The following is a 25,640-nucleotide window of genomic DNA, read 5'->3' as shown; positions in this document are numbered from 1 at the left end:
ATAGCAAGAGGCAGTTTTGGTTGTGGCAAGCTGAGTGCAAAACAAGTTGAAACTCCACATAATTCCCTGCTAATCAGCACCAAGCGACACCAAGGCCTGCTATCCACACAGGCACACATAGATAATGTGCTACCTAACACGAGGTGCTGCATTAACTAGCTTTTTCATCAAGTCTACTCTAATGAACCATTCATTTTTGAAAATCAGTGTGGAGCAGACTCCAGGGTTTTTCACATCACAATCATATATAGTAAGCTTGCTTTTCCTGCAGGCTCCAGCCACACTTACAATTTTTCACCCTAGTTTTCCTACCCCCGAAAAGCAACATGTCAGCACCCAGAAATCCCATTTCCTGGCCTTTAAATGGGCCTCTTAAAAAGTTAATGGAAGATGTCGCAGTTGCTTTGTTCACCGTTGGCGTAATTCGCTGCAGTGAAATTTACCAGTTCACAAGGTCTGGTGTTCCTATCGTCATCGGTATTTAGAGGTAAATCCAGATTGGCTGGAATTGCAGAAGGGGTGATCATTTAAGGTTACAAGGTTGGCTGCTTCAATCACAGATAATTCACTCAGTTTAGATGAAGTAAATTGAAAGACAAGATGAAACCGTAATGATCTGCGTGGGAGCTGGGCACAGCAGAATAAAGAAACAAGGCTGAGCAATAGAAGTTACGTAAACTAAACACCTGTCAGTAGACACAAGCTACGCTTAGACGCCACACTTGAAAGACTTTCCCTTAATGCAACCCCAACGTCAAATAGAAGCATCAGTGATAGCTTTCATGTCAGGACGTGCTTTTCAAACATGGCCCAGTTATGGATGTAAGACATTGAATGTAGACATTTTTTTGGGTCAAAACAAACAAAGGATTTGTTAGGTTGTTCGCGGGTGTTCCCATGGTTACTTTTATCCTCTAAAATGACCCACTTTAAACTCAGAGCCCTCACACCTCTTCCAGTGTTTTCCTACGTCAAGCAGATTTAATAATATTACTTTAATATCCCCTGCCATGACCAAATAAGCCCTCATTAATCTTGCGGTATGGTGATAATTACAGCTGGTAAGTGCCATTAGCTGTAAGTAGCATAACTGGCATTTGTCCAGCTCTTGAATGGAGCAAGGTCACTCTGCTAAGAAGATCAGAGTCGCGCAGCTCTCACCCTGGGTGTGTCAGTGTGCAGAACAAAAAGAGGGAGGTTATGGGCTAATGAGTATGTGTGGGTCAATGGGCAGAGGAAGGCGCTGGGGTACAGTTAAACAGGGGGGTACAGTACATTATCAGCCAAGGTGGTAATGTACTGTAATGTACTGTAATGATACTGTAAGTAGGTCTTGGCATCAGAAAATTGCATTAGTGGCATATTGCCATTGTAATGTGCAAAGCCTGTAACTCCAATTTAGACATGTTTCATGTTTTAATTCTTATTAAAGGATTACAAAGTCTACATGTATGAGTACGTGTTACATGGTGTTGGGGCATACACCACATAACATCTGGCCCTCACCGTCATTTTTCTTTTTAAAAAATCAATACTTAACTGTGGCTACAATTAAAAACTGCAGGCATCTACTCCATGCAGCAGCACCAGCAGCACCAGCAGCAGAGTCATGTTTCACTTATAGAGTGACAAAAGTAAGTTAGTACGATGGTGGAGGGTTTTCTGTCAAAGCGAAAAAGCAAAATCCTATTTGACAATATTTTGGATTTAAACCCAATGCAAAAAAATGTTTTTTAATCACTTTATGCTATTTCTGGGGCTGAAATAGTTCATATAACAAAGTTTTACCACCAGTTCAAGTCAAAATCATGCCTCGCCTACTTCTTCACAATTGTACGGAAAATATGATGGTTTTATTCTTTCCTCTGTGACTGAAGCCTTTGAAATCATTAATAATGAATATACTTTTTCAGTAGAGGTTTTTAACTAAAACTAACTGAACTTAAGTTGAACCGAAAAGAATTGGACTGACTGATATAACTAAAATAACTACTTTTGCTGTTTTTATGATGCTTAATGTATACCAAGTATATTCCTCAGCTTCTGACTAATTTTGGAGTAAAAGGACTGGTGTACTTTTGACTCTCTATCAGCTTCACTTGTGCTGTACTTTTCCCTGTTGTTTTTATGACTACAGTGCATCTCTACAAGTGAAATGTAACTTTAAGAATGAAAGGGAATCAAATATAAATATTATTTTTTTATTTTTAGGGATCGGAGCTCATTCACCTGCAGGGGAAGTGCTGCCCGGAGTGCTCCTCTGTGAAACCTTCCTGCATGTTCAAGGGGAAATCCTACAAGGTACGTCTGTCAAAGATTTTATTTCGAATGCACATAAAAATGAGAGGAAAATCAAGAAATCCAAACTGTGTGGGTGAGACAAAAACACCACAGGGCTTCTAATCTAAGAAGATAAAAAGAAAATAAATGGCATAGAGTGTCACTGCAGAGGAGGGAGGCTGCTACACAAGCAACCAAAGACATCAATAATAAGCTGGATATAAATATATAAATACAATATCTAAACACTGAGAATTAAAGTTGCAATGAGACAGAGTAAATGTGTGTTTTAGGACACAGCTATCTGATTACTCTGGGCTTTTTAGCCTCTAACAACAATCTCTTCCTCATTACTCTGGCATCAGCTTCATTATTTACAGGCTGGTCCTGGAAACCCAGAAAGTAAAGGCTTTAATTTTTTACATTACCAGAGGGAAACAATCGTGAAATGCTGTTGGACAGTCAGCCAAGGCCGAGAGTAGGGAGTGTTATTATCCTTCCTTGACAGATTTTTCCCGGAGGAATTCATCTTACCACTAGTAAACAAAGATAAATACTGCATGCTTATCACACACCCACACACATCACTACATGCATATTGCAATTCAAGTGTCTTTGAAAAGCTTGACTGAAAGGTTAAAGCATCACGTTTGTGACTAGATGATTACTACTGGTTTAGATTCCCAAGTTGTTTGTCAAGAAATAGTTCAAGCCCACCATGTAAAACCACACAACTACGTTGTTTACATTCATACATGATTGTGTACGCATGAACAAATAGAATAGTACGAAGTAGTTATTTGATTCAGTCAAGCCGAATCCAATATCAAACTCAATAGCCCCGAATCACTCCAAACTTTAAGTAGCACTACTGCAAAAGAAATATACATTCCTTTGTGGCTCCAGAGGAAGCTGTATGTAATCTTAGAATTGACCTTCGGTGATTTCTCTCAGTGGCTAAATTGCAATGTGGGTATTGTAGGTCCCAGGTAGCATTACACTCCTATCACACTGTTGGACTCAATATGGATAGTTTAAAAACAAAAGATCAAAATCAGTACGGCAGAACCAGAGATATCGCCTCTTTTACTCCATACATTCTTCTTCCTTTTCCAAAACCTGGCGCCTACATTGCCCACAACGAGCTTTGCCACGCAGTGACATCACTAGAGGCAGTTTATCATATTACATGCAGTTTCCTCTAGAGCCACTTTTTCAACTTTTTCACATAATGTATGCAGAGGTAATCCCCAAGACCTGTAAACACACTTTAAGGTGAAAAATTGAAACATGAAACATTGAAACATGTCAAACATCATGATGGTCTTTTGTGGTTTGACAGCACTATAAGAAAAGGCAAAAACACTTTAACTCAAACAAATATATCACCATATACAGTAGGTGTGTAACTGTTTGTGGAAGTCACTTCCGTCTCCTCACAGTACAGAATCAGTGTGATCACTGTGGGCTGAATGATTATTTTCAGTGTTTATGCTGAACCTACATACTGTACTCTGTCCCGAGGCACTCATTTTTGCAAATTACTTAGCTGTGTTTAAAATTCAGAGAAAAATATGAATAATAATTGGATCATGACTTCTTGTGGCTGTGATCATGAATATTGATGTTTACCTGCTAGAAATTGGTTTGGGTGGTCTGTTCCTTTAGTGCAGTAGAAAAAAACCTCCACTTGTTTGATAGATGAATAAATTGGAGTCAGGGTTCACTGATGTTTGATGTACAAGGGAACAGTCCTTGGTTCTGTAAATCTAATGCCTCTCAGCTCTTACACAACTGTGCAGGTGAACCGTTCCATCCATCCTATTGAGATAAGCGACCCTGAAGGCTGCAGATTTCATGGCTGCTGCTCACGGCTGCAGGTTTTGTGCCCCTTAGATGGATCCTTGGATCCAAGCGCTTTGTGAATGGAAGTCCTGATCTAAAAACATCCTTGTGACGCTTTTCAGTTTCTGTCAGTCAGAAAAGTTGCGATTCAGTTTTGTGTCTGTCCTTGTCTGTGAGCTTTGATCTGCCATCGGATTGTGAGGAAAAACTCTTCATGATTGATAAAAACATTTCACTTTTTGGAGTTACATCAGTTTTTTGTGATGTTCCTGCTGTTTTTGACTGACTATCTGTCCTCTGTGGGCTGCTGTCAGTTCACTCATATTGCTTTGAAAATGTATTTAAAAGTCGTGATTGTCAGGCTTTTTTTTATTCGTTTTTTTTATAACTGACACATACTGCTTATTAGCATTCAGGGTTTAGTGCTGCCTGGTCTGTGTGGCTTCCTTTTTAATTGTGATTCAGCTTCCTCAAAGTTGAAATCCTCTGTTGTTCGGTGTTTTCAACACTATTTCACAATCGCTCTTTGCAAATAATAAGAACTTAAATCCCTGCATTCACCAAGATTAGGTCTGATAAGCTGTCTTCCCTCTCTCTCCTCTTCTTTCATTCCCTGTCTCTCGACCTTTCCTCTGTGTTTTCAGGACCTGGCTCGATGGACTGATAGCGGTTGCAGAGAGTGTGAATGCCGTGATGCCCAGGTGACTTGTTATCTGCGTTCCTGCCCGACCTGCCCACCAGGCACCTTGGCCGTCACCCGGGACGATGGATGCTGCCCAGAGTGTCCCCAAGGTATGTTGCTGCGACGGATGCTGGGTGCAAATGTGTGCGTGTCACAAGTGTGTGTGCCTCTTCTGAAACATTCCTCTGCTCCTTCAGATCCTGCTCCTTTTTTTACGTCTGCCTTTTTCCCAGCACATACATCATAAATAGGAATTTGCACGACAAGTCGATTAAAGGCTCATACTCCCTAGTTGGCACCAGGAAACATTAACATTGCTAACGCTAGGTAACATTTACGTTGCTAATGCTAAATAGCTAACATCAGGGCAGTACATCACTTTGGACGTGACAAACGTTTTAAGTTTATTGATTCACAATCATAATGATATGAAGGAAAAGAGATACTTTTAATCTGCACCTTCCTCCTAGCTCTGTAGATGTTTTATTTTTATAATGATTTGTCTTCATAATGAATGTGACCTTTAACAACGCCAGTTAACTGTTGCTAGATTAAATTGTTTTCTGACTTTTTAAAATGTAAAGTTCAAAGTTCAGCTATATAGTCAGGTAAATCAGTCTTTAGGAACATCCGTAATCATTCAGGATTCGATGTGTTGGTGTCTGTAGATGACTTTAAGGTCCTGCTTATATTTTACATAGAGTTGTTGTTATTCGTCGGCTTATCTTGTTATTCACAAAAAACACCTTGATGAAAAATGTTGAGGATTCAGCTGCCAAACATCGTCACACACTGAAAAATTAATGCTCAGGTAATTCAGAGAGTTATTTCGATATGAAGTTACCTTTCAACTGTGCGCACATGCTCATTTTCCACATTCACCATAATGTCTTTTGACAGTCCCCTGCAGATGTCAGATGCAGTCAAGTATAAATGCTCATATAACTAGTAAAACAGTATGACTGTATACTCACTGCCAAATCACATTGTGTTTTTGTAGCTGTGTTGTATTTTCCATTAGTGTGGCTGTGGATTGGTTATCTTGGAATTTTCTTTGACTGATTTTCCCTGTATGATCATTGGTCGTTTGTGCAAAACTGGTCGCCACCTCTCTGATTCTCAAACTCGGCTGTTTTGATGGAAATGACGCACTATGCAGTAGTCTCGCTCAGGATACCATTAAATAAGAAATATACACCACCAAAGATGTAAAACGGTGTGAAATATGCCTAAAAAAGCTGATTTGTCAGTCTTTGTACAGTTTTTCTCTCTTTAAAACTCTACTCACCGTAATGGGATGAATCAGGGTGTTGTAAGTAAATTAAGAAAACATGCTTCCTCCTTCTTTAAACTGGCAATAGACTAGGTTTTTGCCTTAACTTGTCATTCTGAAGTAAATACTGATTGCACGGTGTAAGGGCTGTCGAAGAAGACTGCTCAGGTGTGAATGGTTGTTTCTTTATTTTATGTCTCTTGATTTGTTCTTTTATTGTGAAGCGCTTTGCAGCATCTGCTCTAGAAGGATGCTACAGGTATATAAATAAACTTTAGTTACTTGCTGAAATTACTGCATATGTAAATGAGAAACTGGTTGGATAATTAAAGAAGGGGGGGAGAGGGGGAGAAAGGCTCATAAACACAGTGACACAGAGAGCGAGAGAGAGTTTATAGAGAAGCGAGGCAGTCAGAGGACAGAATCCACATTGTCCTTGGGGAGGAGGGCAGTGCTGGCCAAGCTGCTCTGTATGTTTCAGCATGCTGTCGCCTGAAGACAGAGGCGGGGGCTGGAACACTCACACAGAGTCAATCTAAAATACCCTCAGTCTGCCACTGCTTTTAACTTTGCCATTATTTTTAACCTTTATTTATACACGATCAGTTCTGTTTTTTTGACATGTACCTTACGAGTCTGTCACGCCCTTCTTCATATTTACGTTCACTTCTACACATTTATATCATCATCAAGTGCAAACCTGATTCATAAAGCAGGCAGTGGCGGTGACGCGCTTTGAATTTCTGGGTCAGTTTGTTGTTTGATGGGGTGTATTTTCTCTCTATTTTTCAAACAAAGAAGGCGTTATTTGAAGTCGAGATTTTTCCTGTGCAGTTGTAAACGAGCAGAATGGTATAATAGTTAAACTTTCTGAACAAAGTGCTGCTCCTCGCCTCCCTGGAGCCTTGAAGTTATATAAAATGAAAAATGACCTTCACTTTGTTGGCCAATTTTCCATGGCAGAATATAGACCTATTTAACAACTAATGAGTGCAAAAAAGGGAAAAGCGTTTCCTATTATATGGTGTAAGCATAATGCTGACCCAAATCCCAATTGGAGAATATAAAAAAATCCAACCAGGGATTTTGTAAAATGATCCTTCCCCTTTTCTTAAAACCAGAAAATACCACAAATTAAAAACGATATCAAACTCATGGCTTTATGCTAATTTCCCTCTTTCAACCACACAGTCACGTCATAACACTCCAAAAGCTGATCCATTTGTCTTACCGACTAAAACGGCCAATACAGCAATTATAAATTAACAAACTCAGGTTATTTTCTCATGTAGATAAAAACCCAGCAGTCAATTAAACAAAGGGACCACACGGTTAACATTTATGAAGATTTATAATTAAGTTTGGCTGCATGAATGAATAATTACAACTGGGCAGGGGAGACATTTTTTAATTGCGCCATGCAAACACAGCGTTTGAGACTTCTGTAGTTTTATGAGGTTGGACTGGATTAAAGTTGCTTTATTCACATAAAGCTTGTCTGTACGTGTCCTGTCTCCCTCAGTCGTCCCCTTGCTCTCTAAGGTTTTACTGTATAGAGCATTTCTCGGCTTCAGCGCATTAAAATGTCGAAAAACTAAATACACAGTCTAATTAGTAGAGAGATTTCCACTTGAAGAATATGTTTAATGTTTAATTCAACAGATCAACACCACAGTGGTTATTAATGATGTCAACCAGCTTAACAGTGGCTTTGCTGTTCCAGTCACTTAATTCACAACTCATTCAGCAACTTGGTCTCCATGAATTACGTTGACGTGTAGGTTTACTAATGGCGTGGCAGCTTTACGGCATTGTTGACAATGTTAGTGCACGGTCACACATCTGCAAAATCAACAGTGGTGAATTTTCACCTCCCGTTCACTTCCAATCTATGCAAGCGAAGGGGAAAATCAAACATTTACATCCAGTGGCGAAGCAAATTCCCAGCTTGGCTTGGCATTCGACATTGGTGAACTTTGACTGGCACATTCCCAGCCAGTACCAATAGCAAAGATGTTTGTGTCGTTCACAAGGACTACAAACCAGCAATGTGAGTTCGGTGCACCTCACATCCTGCACTGCCCACATTCATACACTTGCAGTCGTGTTTATGAGGTGCAGCAAAAAGTGAGGGTCTGGTAGGCAACCTTCAACACAGTCGGCTCATGTTCCTCATCTCCTGTAATATTAAAAGGTCACTATCAACATTTTTAATGCTGTATCTGGTGTCAGTGCCAGCGTTGGGCGTAACACGTCAGATTACTCTTTTGTTGTAACATGTTACACATACATTGTTCAAGAGCAGACTAGTGGTTTTCAACTAAATACAGTTCTACCACAGAGACATTTTCCCTCTAGACTTCCCATTCACTTTCATTTAAATGAGTGTCAAATTATCCATTATTTCAAGAAACAGCATTTTGTTTTCTCTTTTTTCCTCCCATATCAATCATCTCTCAGATTTATTTTGTGACCCATTAGAGGGGGTTCAGTCAGTAGATTAAACTGTCTACAGTCATGTTTTTTAATCTTGACTTTTTCCTTGAGCCCAGAGAAATGTAAGCAGTGCCTGAAGTGTTAGCTGATGGGATCCTAATGAACAGTACTGAGTGAAGATGCAGAAAGAAATAAAGAGCCTTTCACTCAGACTTATTCATCTTGGAAAATAAATTATTTCTGAGAACCGAAAGCTAAAATGCCTCGGACGCTTATCAATTACTCTTTTTATTTTATCTTTCCGTCTGCTTAAAACACATTTAAGAATCATCTCGCAAACTTTTTGCAGCGGTGTTCACGTCATCCATTTTTTAGGCCTTTTTCTATCTTTCTCGGCCACCTGTCCTCTCTCTACAGTATATCTCTTTATGCACCACACACTGTAGACATTGTAGTGTATGGAGAGAAAAATGTCTCACACTGTGTCTCTATACATCCTGCGCAGTACTGTATCTGTGAAGGTGTTAATTGGTGCATGTTATACTGGGGTTAATGCTGTGTGTTGTCATGTGTACCCGAGTGAATAATTCAAATGTGTTTGTGTGCCTTCTATATTTGCACTCACATTATAACGCAGTTGCACCTGTCATCACATCCCTGAGCACAGATATGTTAATGTATATCTGTGTGCAGTTTAATGCACCATAATGCATTTATGCATGTCTGCACAAGATGATTTAACCATGATTTACCCATCTCACTTTACAATTACACACTGTTACGAGAAACAGACGTGTTTTTCATGTGTTAACCATGCATTAGTGTCTCTACTTGGTCGTGTAGTTAGTTTGCAACTAAAGATAGATAAAGGGAAAAAAACATGCTCTCTTTTCCTCTTTTTCTTCTCCGACTCGACCTGTAAATCTTCCTCTCAGTCTATTAATCATGGCTGTCTGAGGTCAGCAACCTCTCCTCTTATTGGACAGTTAACACCAGAGGACTTAAACCAGGAGTCGTGCTGCATTCAGGTCTTATGGGAAAGGCTGTAGATGCAAGCCTTCTCCCTGTACACAAGGTTCACATCTGCCAGGTTTTGACCTGAATGACTATTTTGATCTATTTTGTTTCAATATATATACCAATATACCAGTAGATCAGGGTATTTATCTATCAAGCATCTCCGAATTTAAAATCACTCCTCACTGGTTAAAATATTCTTACAGTGATGCATGTTTGGGCGTACATTTAGATTTAATCAACTTTCATAATTTAGGAAATGACTCCAGGGGCATCCTAACCTATCAGAAGATTATGTTTAGACAAAACAGAATATTTTTTCAATGACTGAACCTCTGCGGCATCCACTACTCCTCCTCCGAAGACTCCACAACCTAATGCTTTTTTTTTAACAGGAAAAAGCAGCTTTGTGACTGTGATTGTTATATGTGTCTGACACTACCGACAGTCAACTCTTACAGCTCCTGAGATAATGTGGAAATGTGGCATATGGATTTCCCCAACACTGAATAAAATCATGGAATAACAGTTGCACACATTTCTATTATATTGTTAAGTGATGTGAATAACTGACATTGAATATGTAACTCAGACATACGTAAAGCTGAAATAGACAGCTGTTCAACTTTCCCCCCTCCCAGCATTTCCCTGTGGTATTACTGTTGGCCCCACTGGCACAAAGCTAGTGTTAGCAACATGGCTACCGCTAGCCTACAAAGCAAAAAACAAGTAGCCAGGTTTTGTGACCGACTGATGGGCCTATGGTAGAAAGACTCTGTGTTTTTAAACTTTCTCTGAGTCCCGTTGGTAAGGGGGAAACACATAGCGGGAGAGCAGACTTTGACACAGCACCAGCCCCCTCCACTGAGTAAATACCCGTCCATTCACTCTTGTTTTGCTTTGGTTTCTATCACTCTCCCTCTTTGCCTTCTTTGTCTGTTCCATCAGCCGAGTTATTTTTCTTCTGCAGTGTAACGTTTCCTCAGTTATTCCACTTGTCCCACTGTTAACCAGGGATAGCAACCAAGCAACGCCTCTTACGTCCTTATAGCCCTCTTAGGACTGTTTTTAGTTTACCTTCCAGTGGGATTCTGACTTGTTTGAAAATACAGGCCCAGATATCCTAAAATGTGTGCAGCTGTAACCATATCAAACACATGCTATTTTTAGCCCGGCACACAATTAAGTAACTCAGTCCCCTCACCATTATTTCAACATTTTTAATCAACAAAGTTTGGCTGAATTAAATGGATTAATTTGATCCTATTTGGGGTTTTATTGTCTCAAATAAAAAGCCTCATGATTGAAAATTTGGCAGCAGACTGCATGGCTGAGTTGCTGAATGGCGCAGTGCCTTTTTAGTGGGAATCAGGGTGTGAAATTACCATGAATCACCAGCCAAATACTGGTAAATGCTGGCTGTGGATGGTAAATTGGCTTATTCTCCAAGCTACTGTGGCGGGTAGCCAGTCTCACTTGGAGGTCAAGCTTGTGCTAACAGTCGAATTGGCAGGTGATTTTATTTATTTTTTACCTTCCTAACAATGCTGAGTGACAAAATAGCGACATCACTGCGTGATGCTGACACATCAGCACCTCCAGAAGTTTCTCTTCAGGCGTTTGTCTTAATCAGGTGGTGCTGTGCAGTTAATTGTGCCTGGATCCACACCTCAGGATCAGTTGTTTTCACGCATTTCTGCTGTTAATCACAGCTGCAGTTTTTAATTTTGTGCTTCAGGGACTCTGACTCGCTCCGCTAGCAAGGAAATTAAAGTACAGTGTGTGAGCGTCAAGGCAGCCGCCAGTAAACAACAGCTTGTATCAAAGCGTGTGATATCACCTGAACTTGTGCTGCTATGTGGCTTTATTCTCAAGAGGGAAAAGAAAAACTCCAATCCCGGTTCACTCGCAGCTGTCAAAGCAAACAAGGAATGATCTTGTAACTAGTCAGGTGGAGTTCTGTTTTAAAATGTACTCATTTGTTTTTGGGACTGAAGTGTTTGCAGGCAGATTTCAGATAGATGCAGGATGAGTGCATGAAGGAAGCAGATCACATAATATATGCGAGAGATTTGTACATTACCGCTAGCTGAAGCATTGGACACAGCTGAATAGAGAGATAAACACTTGACTGATATTCATATTAGCGAATCACGCTGTCAGTGGGCCAGAACATACAGTGCAAAGTATCTTAATCTCCCACTTTTCTCACTCTGCTTTCTGCTCTCTTATTTTTGCAGTTTTCCTCTCCCACCCTTTCTGTTTGAGAAAAAAACAAGGGTATGGTGGGATGAATAGTGAAGAAAAAAGTGAAAGTTGGTGGCAGATGGAAAGAATATGAATGCAAGAGAGAGAAAATGAAGCTGTAGGGGAGGAAGAAGAGGGATAACGTGAGGTGGTAGAGTGAGAAAAAAGAGATGGAGATACTAAGAGCAGTATGTTCTGGTTTACTGACAGTCTTATTTGCCATTAAAGTTGTAGTGTCACCTCCATCTTTTCTGTGCTCTTCAACTCTTTTTTATTTCTATCTTTTTTCCATCTTCCCCTTTCCTCCTACAAGTCGTCTCTTTTTATTTTGTGTCCTATTGTCCTTCCTTCCTACCCTCGCTGCCCTGCTCTGCAGTCATCACATTAATCAGCTTCCTCAGTCGCATTTTCACAAGTGGTGAGAACTTTATTTACTCAATACGTTCCCATAATGGATGCAGCAATCACAGTGCAATCAAGTGCAAGCAGCTGTGCATATTGTTTGACAAGCGACAGCCCTCATTCACTTGTCCTGCAATCCGGATACGTGGAAGTGTTATTGCTGTCCTCCTTCGATTCTGTAATTTCAGATGCTGACAGGGTTTTTGAGTTGTGAGCAATTCTGGAGTGACATTTAAAAAAATGAAATGCCTTTTTAAGATTTTGAAAAGCCAGGTAATTTTCAAAGTAACCTTGAGGATATCACAGACTTTGGTGCATTGTGATGTTTTTCCTCGAACTTGATCAGACGTTGACTGTATTTAAGGATGAATTTCAGCTGCTTCTCTTAAAAGTAAATGAGAGGAAAATGGACTGTTTACATTTTAAAACTCCTTTAGTTGAAAAATAAAAACAATAACATTAACAAACCCAGAGTGAATAAGGCTTTTAGGCCACAAGTGCCCGGATGTGGTTACGGATAGTCGTGGAAAACTTCATGCAGTTAAACTCCAGATACATTTTCATCCATTGCACATCCTGCCTGCCGACTCCTGCATTCGGGTCCACCTTCTCTTCTTTCATTGTGACAGCTGTAACAGTGAGCTTTTGTAGTCAATCACATATTTTCTTGCTATATTGTCCAGAGACACTTCAAAACCTCTTCAGGTGTGATTGATTCAGGTTATGTGTGCCCTTTTTTTCTACTTTTACTTAGACACGTGTGTCAGGCATCAACTGATATTGACTTCAGTGTAAATGTAACGTACTTGGTTGCAGACCTTTGAATCACTGATTTACAGCTATCCTTCCTGGTGGGAGTGAATAATCAAAACAGTCCTTGTTTAGAAGCATTAGGAAGCATGATTTTGTCAGTAAGTGAAGTAATGATTACTATAAAATGCAGCTGTCCCCAGCCAACAATCATATAATCAGCATTAAGGAGCTTTGTAGATTCAGTAACACATGGTTTAGAGCAGGTAATGAGGATATTTGTACATGTTGGATTAATCAGTGAATAACGACTTACTTTTAAGTGCAGTTGATGGACACATTAAAAATATCAGGCTTTAGTTGTTCTCGGTAAAATGTTGGACCAACTTGGAACCAGTGTGGGCAGGGAAAGCACTTTAGTACCCTTCAGCACAAAGTGAGATGTTGGCTGACAGAAGAAAAGTGTGGATGTGCTCAAAAACTCCCAGTAGGACACGTTTTACAAACAAAATTTTTCTCCGACACCACTAACACAGTCTGACTGTGGAGCCAAATGTACTGGATGGAATTCGTGAGGAAATTAAATGATGTATGTGTGTGTGTGTGTGTGTGTGTGTGTGTGTGTGTGTGTGTGTTTGTGTGGCTTTGCAATGTTAAATCTGTCTGCCTCCGCTAACTGAGTTTCATTGCGGAGCCAAATCTGTTCAGAATTTGCATAAAATTAAATGTCAGAATCAGTGTGTCACTGAGTGAGTGAGAGTGACTTCAAGTCGTCCACCAACAGCGTTTGTCCAGATGTACAAGGTGGAATAAAATTAGCGTGAAATTAAAAATGTCAGAAATTATGTGTGTGTGTGCGTGTGTGTGTGTGTGTGTCTGTGTGCATGTTTGTGTTTGTAGCCATGTGTAATATTTTAAATACTTTATCATCCACTGTCCATATTTACACCGTAGATGCAAACACATTTTACTGAATTTTACAACTTAATCCAAACTAATTTACATCAAACTTGATGTGTTTTCCAGTCCAGTGCCATGCAGACTGCCTGTCCTGTTCGGGGACTCCTGACCATTGTGAGAGCTGCAGAGACCCAAAGGCCTTCCTCCATCTTGGCCGCTGTCTGTCCGTCTGTCCAGCTGGGTACTATGCCGAAGGACGAGTCTGTGCAGGTATGACTCTCTCTTAATATATACATCAGGATAGCCACTCAACACTGTGCTTAGCCGCGCAGTTATTTCACATTTACACCACAGACAATGGCTTTTGCAGATAACTCGACAAGACATTTGTGCAGAGATTACCTTACAGAGGCTCCTTGTGGTCCGCACACCACAATCAGGTTGGTGTCTCTCACCTAAATACCACATATAGCGGATCTGTACTTTCTGAGGGGTATTAAGTTTCAACCGCATTCTGAATTTAAGCTGCATCGATCCTTGCAGAGAATTATTTATTGAACATCAAAAAGAGGAGCTTAATTAACGCTAACTTTTACGCATCAGCTGTTGAAAACAGACTCAACCTTTGGCTCCACATTTACGAGGAAAGTCAACGTGCAGCAGCACCGCTGCAGACGTGCATTAAAATTTAGGACTGCAACAGTGTCTCCATCTGGATTTATTCCCTGTGTGTAAGTGTGCGCCTGTGTGCCTGTTTCTGTACTGAGTTTGTATGTATCGTCTCTTCCCAATCCTTTTATCACGCGTGCGTGTTTGCGGTCACACCACCTTGACCGAGCGTTGACCCGCGACAGCTGTAATCTTCTTACCATTTTTACGGCATTGAATTCCTACCATGCCATTGACCTCTTCTCCCGGTGATCCAGACAATTACTGCCCACAGATATTCATGAAGCTGCAAACACCAAAAGCCCTGACGCCGTAAAGCTATCAGGCAGAGATAAAGGTATTAACTTTGACACCTAGCTTCTAATGCTACAGTAGCCAACTCTTGACTTTCCACACTTGTGTGTTTTCCACATTTGTACTTTAGAAAGATAAGGAGAGGTGCTCAGGCATCGAATGCGTGGACTCTGTGTAGATGTAGCCTTTGTTATAAGAGCTCTACTCAACCAGGAAAGTGCCTCACTGAGATTAAAGATGTCTTTCAGTGAGGTGTTTTGACCAAGATGGAAGCAGCACACCTCACCTCCTTCAGCAGTTTTTTTTTAATTCTAAAAAAATTACAATAACAGCTGAAAAAGCAGTTTTTTACTCTATGGACGAGTCCGTCTATGTATGTGTATGTGTGTTCAGACTCGGCTTAATCCACATGACAAAAACTATGTTTATGTTGGAAGATTTTGCAAACATTATGTGATTTTATGATTTAGGATTTATTTGATCAATTTTGGTGTTTCGTTTTAATTGAATATACATGTTCAGACTTGTGCATTTGTGTCATTTTGCTGCTATTTTTACGAGCACTGCATTGAACTCGGATATTAAACTGTGATTCCTGTTCGACTGCTGCAATAAGAAACCAATAAGAGCACCAGTGGCCGAGAACATGCTCAATCCCACACAGTGTAATATCTACATTTTTTCCACTAAGTGCATGTGGGTGAGTGAAAATAAAGCTGCAAGCCTGAACTAACATCGCTGATAAGATCGTCTCTCCCAGCCTTTTTCCTTCTCCTTCTTTTCCCTCACACTTCTTCTCATCTTTCCTGACATCTCTCTCTCCTTCCGACATCTTTTTTCTTATCTGTTCTTGTCTTTCTCTGCATCGTCATTATCACCATCTTGATCACAATCTTCTCCTCCGTCTTCACATCTCCGCTTCCTCTCCTCTCTCCGTCTCTCTCTCTCTGAGTGAATGGCGGGCAGTTTTTAAGGTGATTTAGTTGCTTGTTATTTAGTAATCTTGAGATTTCTTATTAAAGACCATCTTAAGTCTCTTCCTTGCATTTTCTCTCCTGTCATATATTCACTGGTTGAATTATTATTTTATGGAGATGTCTGTAAGTGCATTACATTGCACCAAACGCAGACCGTAGCTGCCAAAGTGAAAGATCTGCAAGAGCATGAGGAGGGTGTTTAATCAGGATATTTGGATGAAACAGTACATTCTTTGTATCTCTATGTTATGTACAGTAGATCGTCTCAGCAGGTACATTACTTTTATTAAAACAAAATTTAATCTGCAAAATTTGCTGCTCTTTGTTTTACCACATTAGTCTGAGAACTTTATCATATATTATTCAGGTCTCAGATAACGCTATAACTTTTGGGTGGTGAAATGATTAAATCAACAAAAACCTGATCCGTGTTTTGTTGCTAACAGCGCTCCAGGCTATGTACGTGAGTGCAGACGAACCAGACATAATCCAATTTTGAAATGGCAAAATGTTTTAATGCGCAAAACACAGGGTTGGTGATGGTTGCAGAAAGATAAGAAAGAGTGAAGACGCAGCATGTGTGCGTCATTGCCACCCTGCAAGCTTAAAATGTTGTCAGACAGGCAGCAAACAATGTGCGCAGACAGAGAAGACATCTTAATTCAACAAATGTAGTGCCGTCTTATGTGGGAAACAGCATGACCTGCCATGATGTGTAACTACAGAGAAGAAGGGTCAATCTCTAGGAGGGAAATTTGCTTCTATGTTTGTCACAATTTTGTGGTTCTCCCTTGAGAATATTTACATGGCATTTAGTAGATTCACACTGAGTTTATTTTCCGTTTTTTAATTTTATTTTGTTATGCTTTCTTGGATTTCATTTGTGTTGAAAGATGCCTTGGGTTCACTTTCGGTTATCTCTGGGATTTCCAGTTTCCCTCCTCAGTCCAAGAACATCCCAGCCAGTGCAGCTAGAGACTTAAAACCAGCCACAGGTTTCACTGTAATGGCTTCACCTCTGATAAACTGCACATCCAGGTTCTCTTGCTTCTTACTCTTCCACTGCAAGCCGGCTAAGCTATGACAGGCAGTCCTGTAACCATGAAGGAAACGCCGATAAGGAGAGAAAATGATTATTTGAAGTGACTGACAGTCAGACTCTCCCCCCTCTCCCTCTCTTCCCCCACAGCCTGCCAGTCATCCTGTGCCACCTGTTCCAGCAGCTTGGACTGTCAGTCCTGTGGCTCCCAGCTGCCCTTGCTGAGCGCGGATAGTGGCCAGTGCCTGTCCTCCTGTCCTCCTGGTTCCTACCAGCACGACAGCACACACTGTCAACGTGAGTATCACACGATGTCATGTGACTTAATGTGCCCTCTGGATGCCATCGTGGGGGTCAAACTGGTGTTTTGGCTCAGATTCAACCAATAAGGTGCAAGAATGGGAAAGATGAAATTCCATGTTCACATTTCTTATGACGCTTTGCCAACTTTGCGCTAAGATTAATGAGATTAGGTTAATTAGAATGACTCTTGTCAATTAGACAGTACTTTAGAGAGTAATTTGTCACAGTTCATTTAGATTTCAAGACCCATAAATCTAAATATGCTCTATTCAGATACTTGCAAGGTTAGAGCTGTTATTGATAACATTCACCCACTAAATGTGGCCTTCTGCCTCCCTCCTTCCATTGTATTCACGTCACAACACCACAGTCGTTTGAATCAGCTGCCTCCTCAAGTGGGTACATTGCTAGCGCTAGCTAATGTCATCGTCACTGATGCTAGATAGGTAACATTCGGGCAGTAGATCAAGGAGATTATAATTATACCTGGACACAGCCATGGATCCAAAGTCCCATTCATTTCTATGAAAGCTGCTGAGTGGTGCATGAAGCTAAAATGACTGGACTGTCTTACGCATAGCTTCTGCATTGTGGGGCCCATAGAGCGTGTCGGAAAACAGATGGATAAGTTTGTTTCTGCAGTTTCACCTCCTCTCACTCTTTCATGTCTTTTGTCTTTGATACTGTCCCTTGCTCATTTTTTCTCTTTGTTGTTCTTTGCTTTGTGTCTCTAAATCTTCTATTCTCTCTGTTTCTGTTCTCTAACGCCATACTTTGCAGAAGATTTATAAAGAATTAGTTTCTGACATTTCTTTAAGCAAAATCTGATCCCTGATAGCTTCAGTCAGTTGGTTTCCCATCAGCCTCTGTGCAGCGGAGCACACAGTGCATCTGCAGTTCAACACACCAGCACTTTGACAGTGGGACTCTAAAGTTGGTGCATCACTTTGTTTTAGGCGCCTGTGATAAACTCTGTGTGACTTGTTTCCAGTGGATGGTGCAGCGTAACTTTAAGTTTATGTTCCGGCTGAATATTTTAAAAAGTGATGAAGGAGAGAGTGCTCTCCGGAGTCCAAGTATTATTCCATCAGAATCGTGGTTTTTCTGATTTATTTACAGTTTAGGAAAGTCGTGTTTGGAGGCACAGCAGCAACCAAATGTGCTCCCGTAGTGTGCAGATTGTAGAAACATCTTTATTGTCTTTCACAACAAAGATACAATAAGATAAATAACATTTGCAAACTACTAGAAAATTGTTTGCGGTTAACAAGCACATAAAAAAGACAGAAAGAACACATTTTGTTTGTCATTATGCTCCATGAAATTTGAAAAAACTTATCAGGTTTGTTTCATGATAATTTGTGTTTTTGAGAGCAGGGTAATAAGTCATTCCTTTCAGCCACTGGGAAATTGTTCTGGTTGTTTGTTTCTTCTATGAGAAAGCTGAGTTCTTGCTTTTTATTCAACGTTTGCTGAGCTGTTCCTGAACTCTGACTTAATCACCCTGGCAGAACTGTTTGGAAATGTTAGTGAGGCTTTTCTGTCTTTAAAAGTTGTTACAGAGAGTTCTTCAAACTTCTGTGAAGAATAACTTTTTTATTTCCTCGTAAATCTCTGCCAGTATTTCTCCTTCAGCTCTCTGTTACCCCTCTTGGTATCTGCCCACATAAACCAATTAGCACTTAAAAATTGATTTGGAATAGAAAATTAAATCTGCTCAAGATTTAATTTGTTTTCTGTTTTATTGTTATTTCACTGAACTGGAACTGAGTGAGTTTCAATATCAGAACGTCTACATTATGCCTCCTGTCAATCACAAAAAATACCCAGAAAGTCAAAAAAATGTTTCCTTTTAAAAACAAGACTGTTTTGTCAAATCCATCACTTATGTAATCAGGATGTCTTCGGTCCCTGTGGAGGCAGTTAATCTCAAGCTGTGTATGAAGCACGACTTATTAATATTAGCATATTTTAAAAATGACAAAAACAAAGTGAGGGTTAAAAAATCCAAAGGTCACATTCAATTAACACCTCTTCCAAAGCAAACAAGTGGTTGTATTTGCCAAGTTGCATTGTGGGTAATGTAGGCACCTGGTTTTGAAAAGGAAGAAGAATACAGGGAATAAAAATGTGATATCACTGGTTCTGCTATTGAACATCGTTAAAGGAGTGCAAAGCTCGATCAGTGGACCGCTTTTCAATACTTGGCACCTACATTACCCACAATGCAACTTAGCTATCGAGTGATATCACTGGAGGCAGTTTATCAGATTACATGCAGCTTCTTCTTGAGCCACAACACTTTCAGGCTTTATACTACGTTTTCAAATATGCAGTGATACTCCCCAAGACCTGTAAACACACAATAATGTATACATTTGGTGGTTTTCCTTTAAACTCACATTTCTTGTTGTGTAAGATTTTAAACATCAAACCAGAGTAGAAGTAAACTCATCATAAAGACAATTTAAAACCATAGCGAACAGACACACGTGCATTCTTGTTTTATAACCTACCAAGAGCCTCTGCAGTCCTAACAGTGGATAAAAGCAAGAAGGGAGGCTAGATCCCACTGTACACAATGCTAACGCAGGATAAATGCACAACGAGGACCATCTACATTGACTGTTACTCAACCAATCTACCTCAAAGGTCTCCCAGCGCTCCAAAGCTTGGGCCAATAAATAAAACCATGGCTCAGTGAGCTAAACCCCTGTGGGCATGCTAATATACTCTGAACAGTTTGGCTGAGCGCCTCCATCGAATGGGGAAGACCTGCTGTGACTCCTGGGGATGATGGGTAGAAATAGAAAGAGAGAGGAGGGGTTGGGTGGGTGAGAGAGCAGAGAGTAACCACAATGTGATTGCAGTCCAGTTCTGCAGCTCAATTTCACACCTTAATGAATATTGTCAGGAGGATTGGAATTCAAGACCTCCCTGTTCACAGGCTCCTTGGACGGCCTTAAATAGGACGCATAGCAGCAGCCTTTGTTAAAGCCTGCTTTGTTTCATCCTGCCTCCATCCATTAACGTCCTGTATACAGTTTCTGTACAAACCCTTTCTGGAAATCCCACTTCATACATTTTTGCTCCCTCCGTCCCGCTTTGGTGCCATGCTGGCGGCATCCATTGCAGAATTCCCCTCTCATGCATTAATCCAACACCTACCCTGCATTAATACTGCAGATACTTCATTCTCAAATGCTGCAGAGTAAAAAGCAAATTAATACGATACGATGCAGTTGCTGTGCAAGAATTCTCATGCCATGCATTCATGTATTCATCTATCCAGGCTGAAAGGGGCACTACATAGTTTTGTAAAAGAAATTCAACCTCAGAATTTTAATATTAACAATATTAATGAGGTCATAATACAAACTCAGAAATATTATTTTTTCATAACGGAATAAACAAGCTGTTCTCGGAGGATAATAAGGTCCCACAACACTGTTTGAAGCTAGAAAGGTGTCAGGGTCCGCCACATATAAACAAAGTAAAACAGGTCGAAATTGTGTTGTCCTTTAAGGTCAATTTGTGTATTTAGTTTGTTTAGCCACAAACAAAATCAGTCAATGGAGATCTTTCTCTTCTTCCCCAAAATGATATAGTGTATATTTCATACTTCCCCAAAAACGTTCTTCTGTCCAGCCAAACTCACAACACAAACTTCTTTTGTTTCTCAGCTAACTAGTCAGCTGACCAAATCTTTTAACCTCCAACTTGCTGCAATAAGAGCGAAAACGCTTGTGTTTTCCAAGCAGTTTCTCCTGGGGACGGAGAAAAAGTGCAGAAGTGGAAAGTTGGACTCGCAATGGCTGTGGCTGTAAATCAGTAGGTGCCCAGGTCGAGGCTATTAGGGTGGGTTTAGCCTGAGTGAACTCCTATTACAGCGTTTGTTTATGGAGATAAAAGAAGGAAGGAATGAGGGAAGAGACAGAAGAGAAGAGGAGGAGAAAAGAGCTGACAACAGTAATGAGTTTGCGAGGTGTTTGGAAGGTGCTGGAGACATTAACGCTGGATTGTAGCGTTTCTTGGCAGAGAACCAGGACCACCCACAGCCCGGAGCGTCCTCTCAGGTCTCTGTGGGGTTTTTGTTAATGCCTCCAGCTCATGACTGAAGGCTTTACTGTGTCTGCTTGTGCATGCATTCAAAGTCAGCTTGTTAATAATTATGGTGGGCGTTGTGCAGAAGATGTTCTTTCTTCTCTCCCCCTCTCCTTTCTTTCTGTCCTCTTTTAACCAGTTCTCCGTCCTTTTTTTTCCTCCCGTCTCCGAGTGCTCTGTGAGACGGACACAGTTGGCTTGTTGCTCAGACTGTACAGCTCCTGACTAGAATATGTCCTGTCTGATACATACCATTGTCACTCACTTCTTAATTTTCAAACACAGCGGTTATGCTCACTAATTTCAAAACACAGGCTGTGAAAAAAAACACACACAGATCTATGCTATGAAAAAACTGTGACTGCGATTTCTGTCTCACAAAGGACTGGTAACTGTTATCTGCTGCCTATTAAATGTCTCATTTATTACATCATTTTGTACCCAAATTAACTGAGTTAAGACATTAAGACAGTGTGAAATTATGACTGTCTGAAACTCAGGATCAAATTCTCACAGTCTGACTGCTGCTCTGACCGACTGTGAATGTATCCTATACAGTAATATAAAAGTCTGCCTTTTATGTTGTTCTCGTTTCTGTGGCTGACTTCACAGTCTATTTCTTTTCCTCCTCTTTTGAGTTTTATATATATATATATATGTAGGAGAGCCAATGCTATATCCAAACTTTTGACTTTCAAAACATGAGAGTGGTGCAGAAGAGTGAGACGAGCTGATGACATTTCTCTGCATCTTTTCTCTGTTTACAACAAAGCACTCAATTGAATGAAGCCCATCTTATGAGCTGATACCTTGTACATGTTGCCAGAAGTGTATTTTTTATATTTTAAATCAATTTTCTACCGTTTAAGCACATTTTTACAGTGCTTGTGTATTTTGCCTGAACACATCCGGTATGGATGAAGAAGCTTCGTTCCTTCTTTCTTTAAAATGACCAAACTTTGGTTGTAATTGATGAAAAAAGTTTTCATGTACAGGTTAGTGCAGATCTTTACATCGTATTTTCATCGTCATGACGATATGAACATGCATGATAAAGACATCGCAAAACATGTCCTTGTCAAGATTTTGCAAAACGTGACCCAAATGCACAACATTAAAAGGCTGGCAGGTAACAGAACAAAAACCAGGCTTTAATGCAACTAAAGCTGTAGTCCATACAGTCCAATGTCCAAAATGTAAAATTTAAAATCGAAAACAAAAAGCAGGCAAAAAGGCAGGAAGTGGGGAGTAAAACATGGCACATGAGGATATACTCACAAAAAAACAGGAAATCACAACATGAAAACTAAAGACAGTGATAGCCTGAAACGCAATGAATACAAAAATATTTTATGTACATGCATTCACAGTCAGCAAGTGAGCTTGCAAACAACCGACTCTCTCTACTAACTCATTTTATAATGAAAAAGGATTCATCAGTGAGAATACTACCTGGTATGAACCATCAGCCTTTTGAATGAGTGTGTCGAGCATCTTTAAAATGTCACTTTATTTCATTCACAAAGTCTCTTATGATCTGTGAGAATATATGAAGGCAACCTTCTTCTAAGAACTATTTTTACTCAGTACATCTCTGAAAATAAACACTGCTGTTGGCTTTGAGGCAAAGTCTAGCAGCTTTTTTATTCATGATGGCTTCCCTGCTGTTCCACACTGACCTCTCACTCGCACTTCACCTGAGAACAAGAAAAGCTTTTGAGAGAACGATATTGTATTTTTCATTTCTCTGAACTAGAAAACATCTCGGCATTGAGAGCTGTTCTTGGTTATGTATAAATTTCGCGGCTCTGAGTGTTTCACTTTGTGAAAGGCTTTGTGAGATCTCGAGAAAGCCGGGGGAGATTTAATCAATACTGGCTTGACTGTATCACCCAGTTTTTTTTTGGCTCCCAGCCTCTTTTTTAAGAAAAAAACAAACAAAAATCCTTGACACAGTCGAATAAAGTTGTTGACAATGAGATTTTTTTCCCGTTTGCTGAGTTAATTCTGTAGTTCAGCTTCACCTTTGGAAGATCAAACTTTGTTCTTCTTTTGTGCTGCATTTAGAAGTTGAAAGGAACGGTTTGATCGGCAGCTTTGCAGTTATATTCATGTTTCTTTAGCTCTTTACAGGTTTTGGATCGCAGCTTCCTCAAATAAATTTAGATTTAGATTTGGGCTTTTTGCTCTCAGTGACCAGGTATCAGAATAACTGAAAAACATTCTGATGCAAACCTGATCCAATATTAGGGATTTTCAGGAAAAGCTCCCGCTCTTTTCCTCTTCACAAAGCTGCTTTCTCCATGCTTAGTTTAATTGTTGAATCTCTCATCTCATTTCGTTTTATTACTCGAGGTGCGGGCGGCTGTGAACTGCGGCAGCGGCGCAGTAATCGTGTGTCCCCCGCCCGTCCCAGGAGGACAGAGAGCGAAGATTAAAGATTATCCACTGCACCGTGTGACTGTGCATTCATCTCAACCTCCCCTGGTTTATGCAGAAAAGGCTTTAGAGGAGGTTTTTGGCAACTGGCCTGCTAGGATTACATTTGCTGATAACTTAGCGCTTCGGGCTGCACAGAAAAATAAATTGCTTTCCTGCAAGGGGCAAGGTAAAGGACGTGTAATCCCCTTGTCGGCCATAACCATTTTTGGAGGGGGAGTGTTCGTGTGTACTGTATGTGCGCTTATAGATGCCTATTTTGTATCTTTCCTTCATCTGCAAGAAGAATAGTTTGAAATCGTCTGCATATTTCTTGCTGAAAGGAGACGGTCGTTATTATTTGATCAAAAAATGTTCAAATGTTTCTTCTGAATGTTTGAATTTTGCTGTGGAAAATCAGTCATGACTAGGTGGAGCAGATCAATGAGGAATGAATGCATGAAATTTGATGCAACGTGAGTTTGTATTCAGCTATTTTCTGCCCGACAACGTGTCATCTCATTTGAGACAGAAAGTATCTTGGAGCCTCTCTGGATCTCCAGCACACTGAGAAGAATAAGAGGAGGACAGCAAGAAAGAGAGACATTAAAATTGAACATATGTGTGAAGAGATGAAAAAAAAGGGGGCTTGTTAGAAAGAGACAGACACACAGAGAGAAAGAGAGATGACAAGAGAGCCAGCGGCCGGAGGGCTGAGGCAAGAAAAAGCCTGGGACAGAGAAGAGAGAGCATCCACAAGAAGAGAGAGAGAAAGAGAGAGAGAGAGAGAGAGAGTTGCACAAGCTCAGAAACTGAGGGAGGGAAAGAAGATAGACAGGTAGATGATGGCAAGGAAATAGCCAGGGCTGAGGAGCACAGGAAAGTGGGCCAGGTAAGTACTATATTTCACCTGTCAATCTACCTGTCACAGAGGAGGATATGTTCCAACTTCGACTTTAACCCTTTTCACACGGAAGTGAACAAAAAACTTTACTCTTCATTGACTTTTATTTCAAACGAGTTTCCAATCGACTGTAATTTCAAAGACCTCTCTTACTTTCCCATGTTTTAGCCTAACAACTACAGTTCATGTATACTTTACTGCATTTCATATTTCAGAATTCAACATCAAAGTTTAGATTGATATCTTCTCTCCCAGGCAGCTGCTAGTTTGCATGCGCGTCAGTGCGATATGGAAATTCATTTGCAGAGACTTGAAACCTGCCTCAGATAGGTAATCAATCACAGGGAGCATTTGCTGTGCTTTCCTTTAATTTTGACCATGTTACAGCTTTGTCGACTTGCACTAAAGTTAAACGGGGCTGCTCGGAGAACTTTTGGTGGTTTTGGGTTTTTTAAATGCAAATTAGATTACTTATATTTTTAACAGTGCCAATGTTTGGTTATTCTTTCCCTTCATGTTTGAATCTCTCAGATCACAGCTCAGGAGTGCTGCTGACTTTTTCATTTTTAAAGGTGGAGTGTCTTAAGCTTATCTTAAGTTCACACTCCAGGATTTTAGCCCTGATCTTGCCATCACAGACAAAATCCCTTATATAACATTCAGATCAGCGCACGCTACCGTGCACGGTGGTTGGTATGTATGAACTGTTTAAAGACGCGATCCAGGAGCTCAGCGACAGCTAGCAGGCTAAATATCCGGTGGAGTGGCAGATGGGTCAGGCAGCTAAGAACGAGCTCCGGCCAACGAGAGCAGACCCTCCTCTCCTCTCCCCTCTGCTGTCATCCTCAGCAGCTCCCAGTCTTATCATGCATCTATGTGTTAGGAGCTTGCACAGTAATAGCCTATAATTTCCATCAAACTACATATACACAAGCTTTTCAGCATTTATAACCGTTTCGTTCTTGTTGAACCACAAAACGAGCAGGTAGTTTCAGTGACGAATGATTCCTTGCTACAAATCAAGGCACACACAACTTGGACTGCTTGGACCGCATCATTCCCATGTCACGTGTTTGATTTTGTAATGTCTGACCCGCTGT

At 40.4% G+C, this 25,640-nt stretch overlaps 1 protein-coding gene across 2 annotated transcripts in view; it reads left to right on the top strand.

The window, feature by feature from the left end:
* fras1 (Fraser extracellular matrix complex subunit 1) overlaps positions 1–25,640 on the top strand; it is a 233,826-nt gene that overhangs the window by 88,206 nt on the left and 119,980 nt on the right. For both annotated transcript variants that reach the window (XM_084361068.1, XM_084361067.1), the window contains exons 10-13: positions 2,212–2,301; positions 4,770–4,917; positions 13,959–14,102; positions 16,962–17,108. In XM_084361068.1, coding sequence (XP_084217194.1) covers positions 2,212–2,301; positions 4,770–4,917; positions 13,959–14,102; positions 16,962–17,108 — 529 coding nt within the window. The remainder of the gene's footprint in view (positions 1–2,211; positions 2,302–4,769; positions 4,918–13,958; positions 14,103–16,961; positions 17,109–25,640) is intronic.

Source organism: Pagrus pagrus, assembly GCF_965226575.1.
Source record: "Pagrus pagrus genome assembly, chromosome: 8".
Classification (NCBI taxonomy): Eukaryota; Metazoa; Chordata; class Actinopteri; order Spariformes; family Sparidae; genus Pagrus; species Pagrus pagrus.
This window is presented reverse-complemented; position numbering and strand designations above follow the sequence as displayed.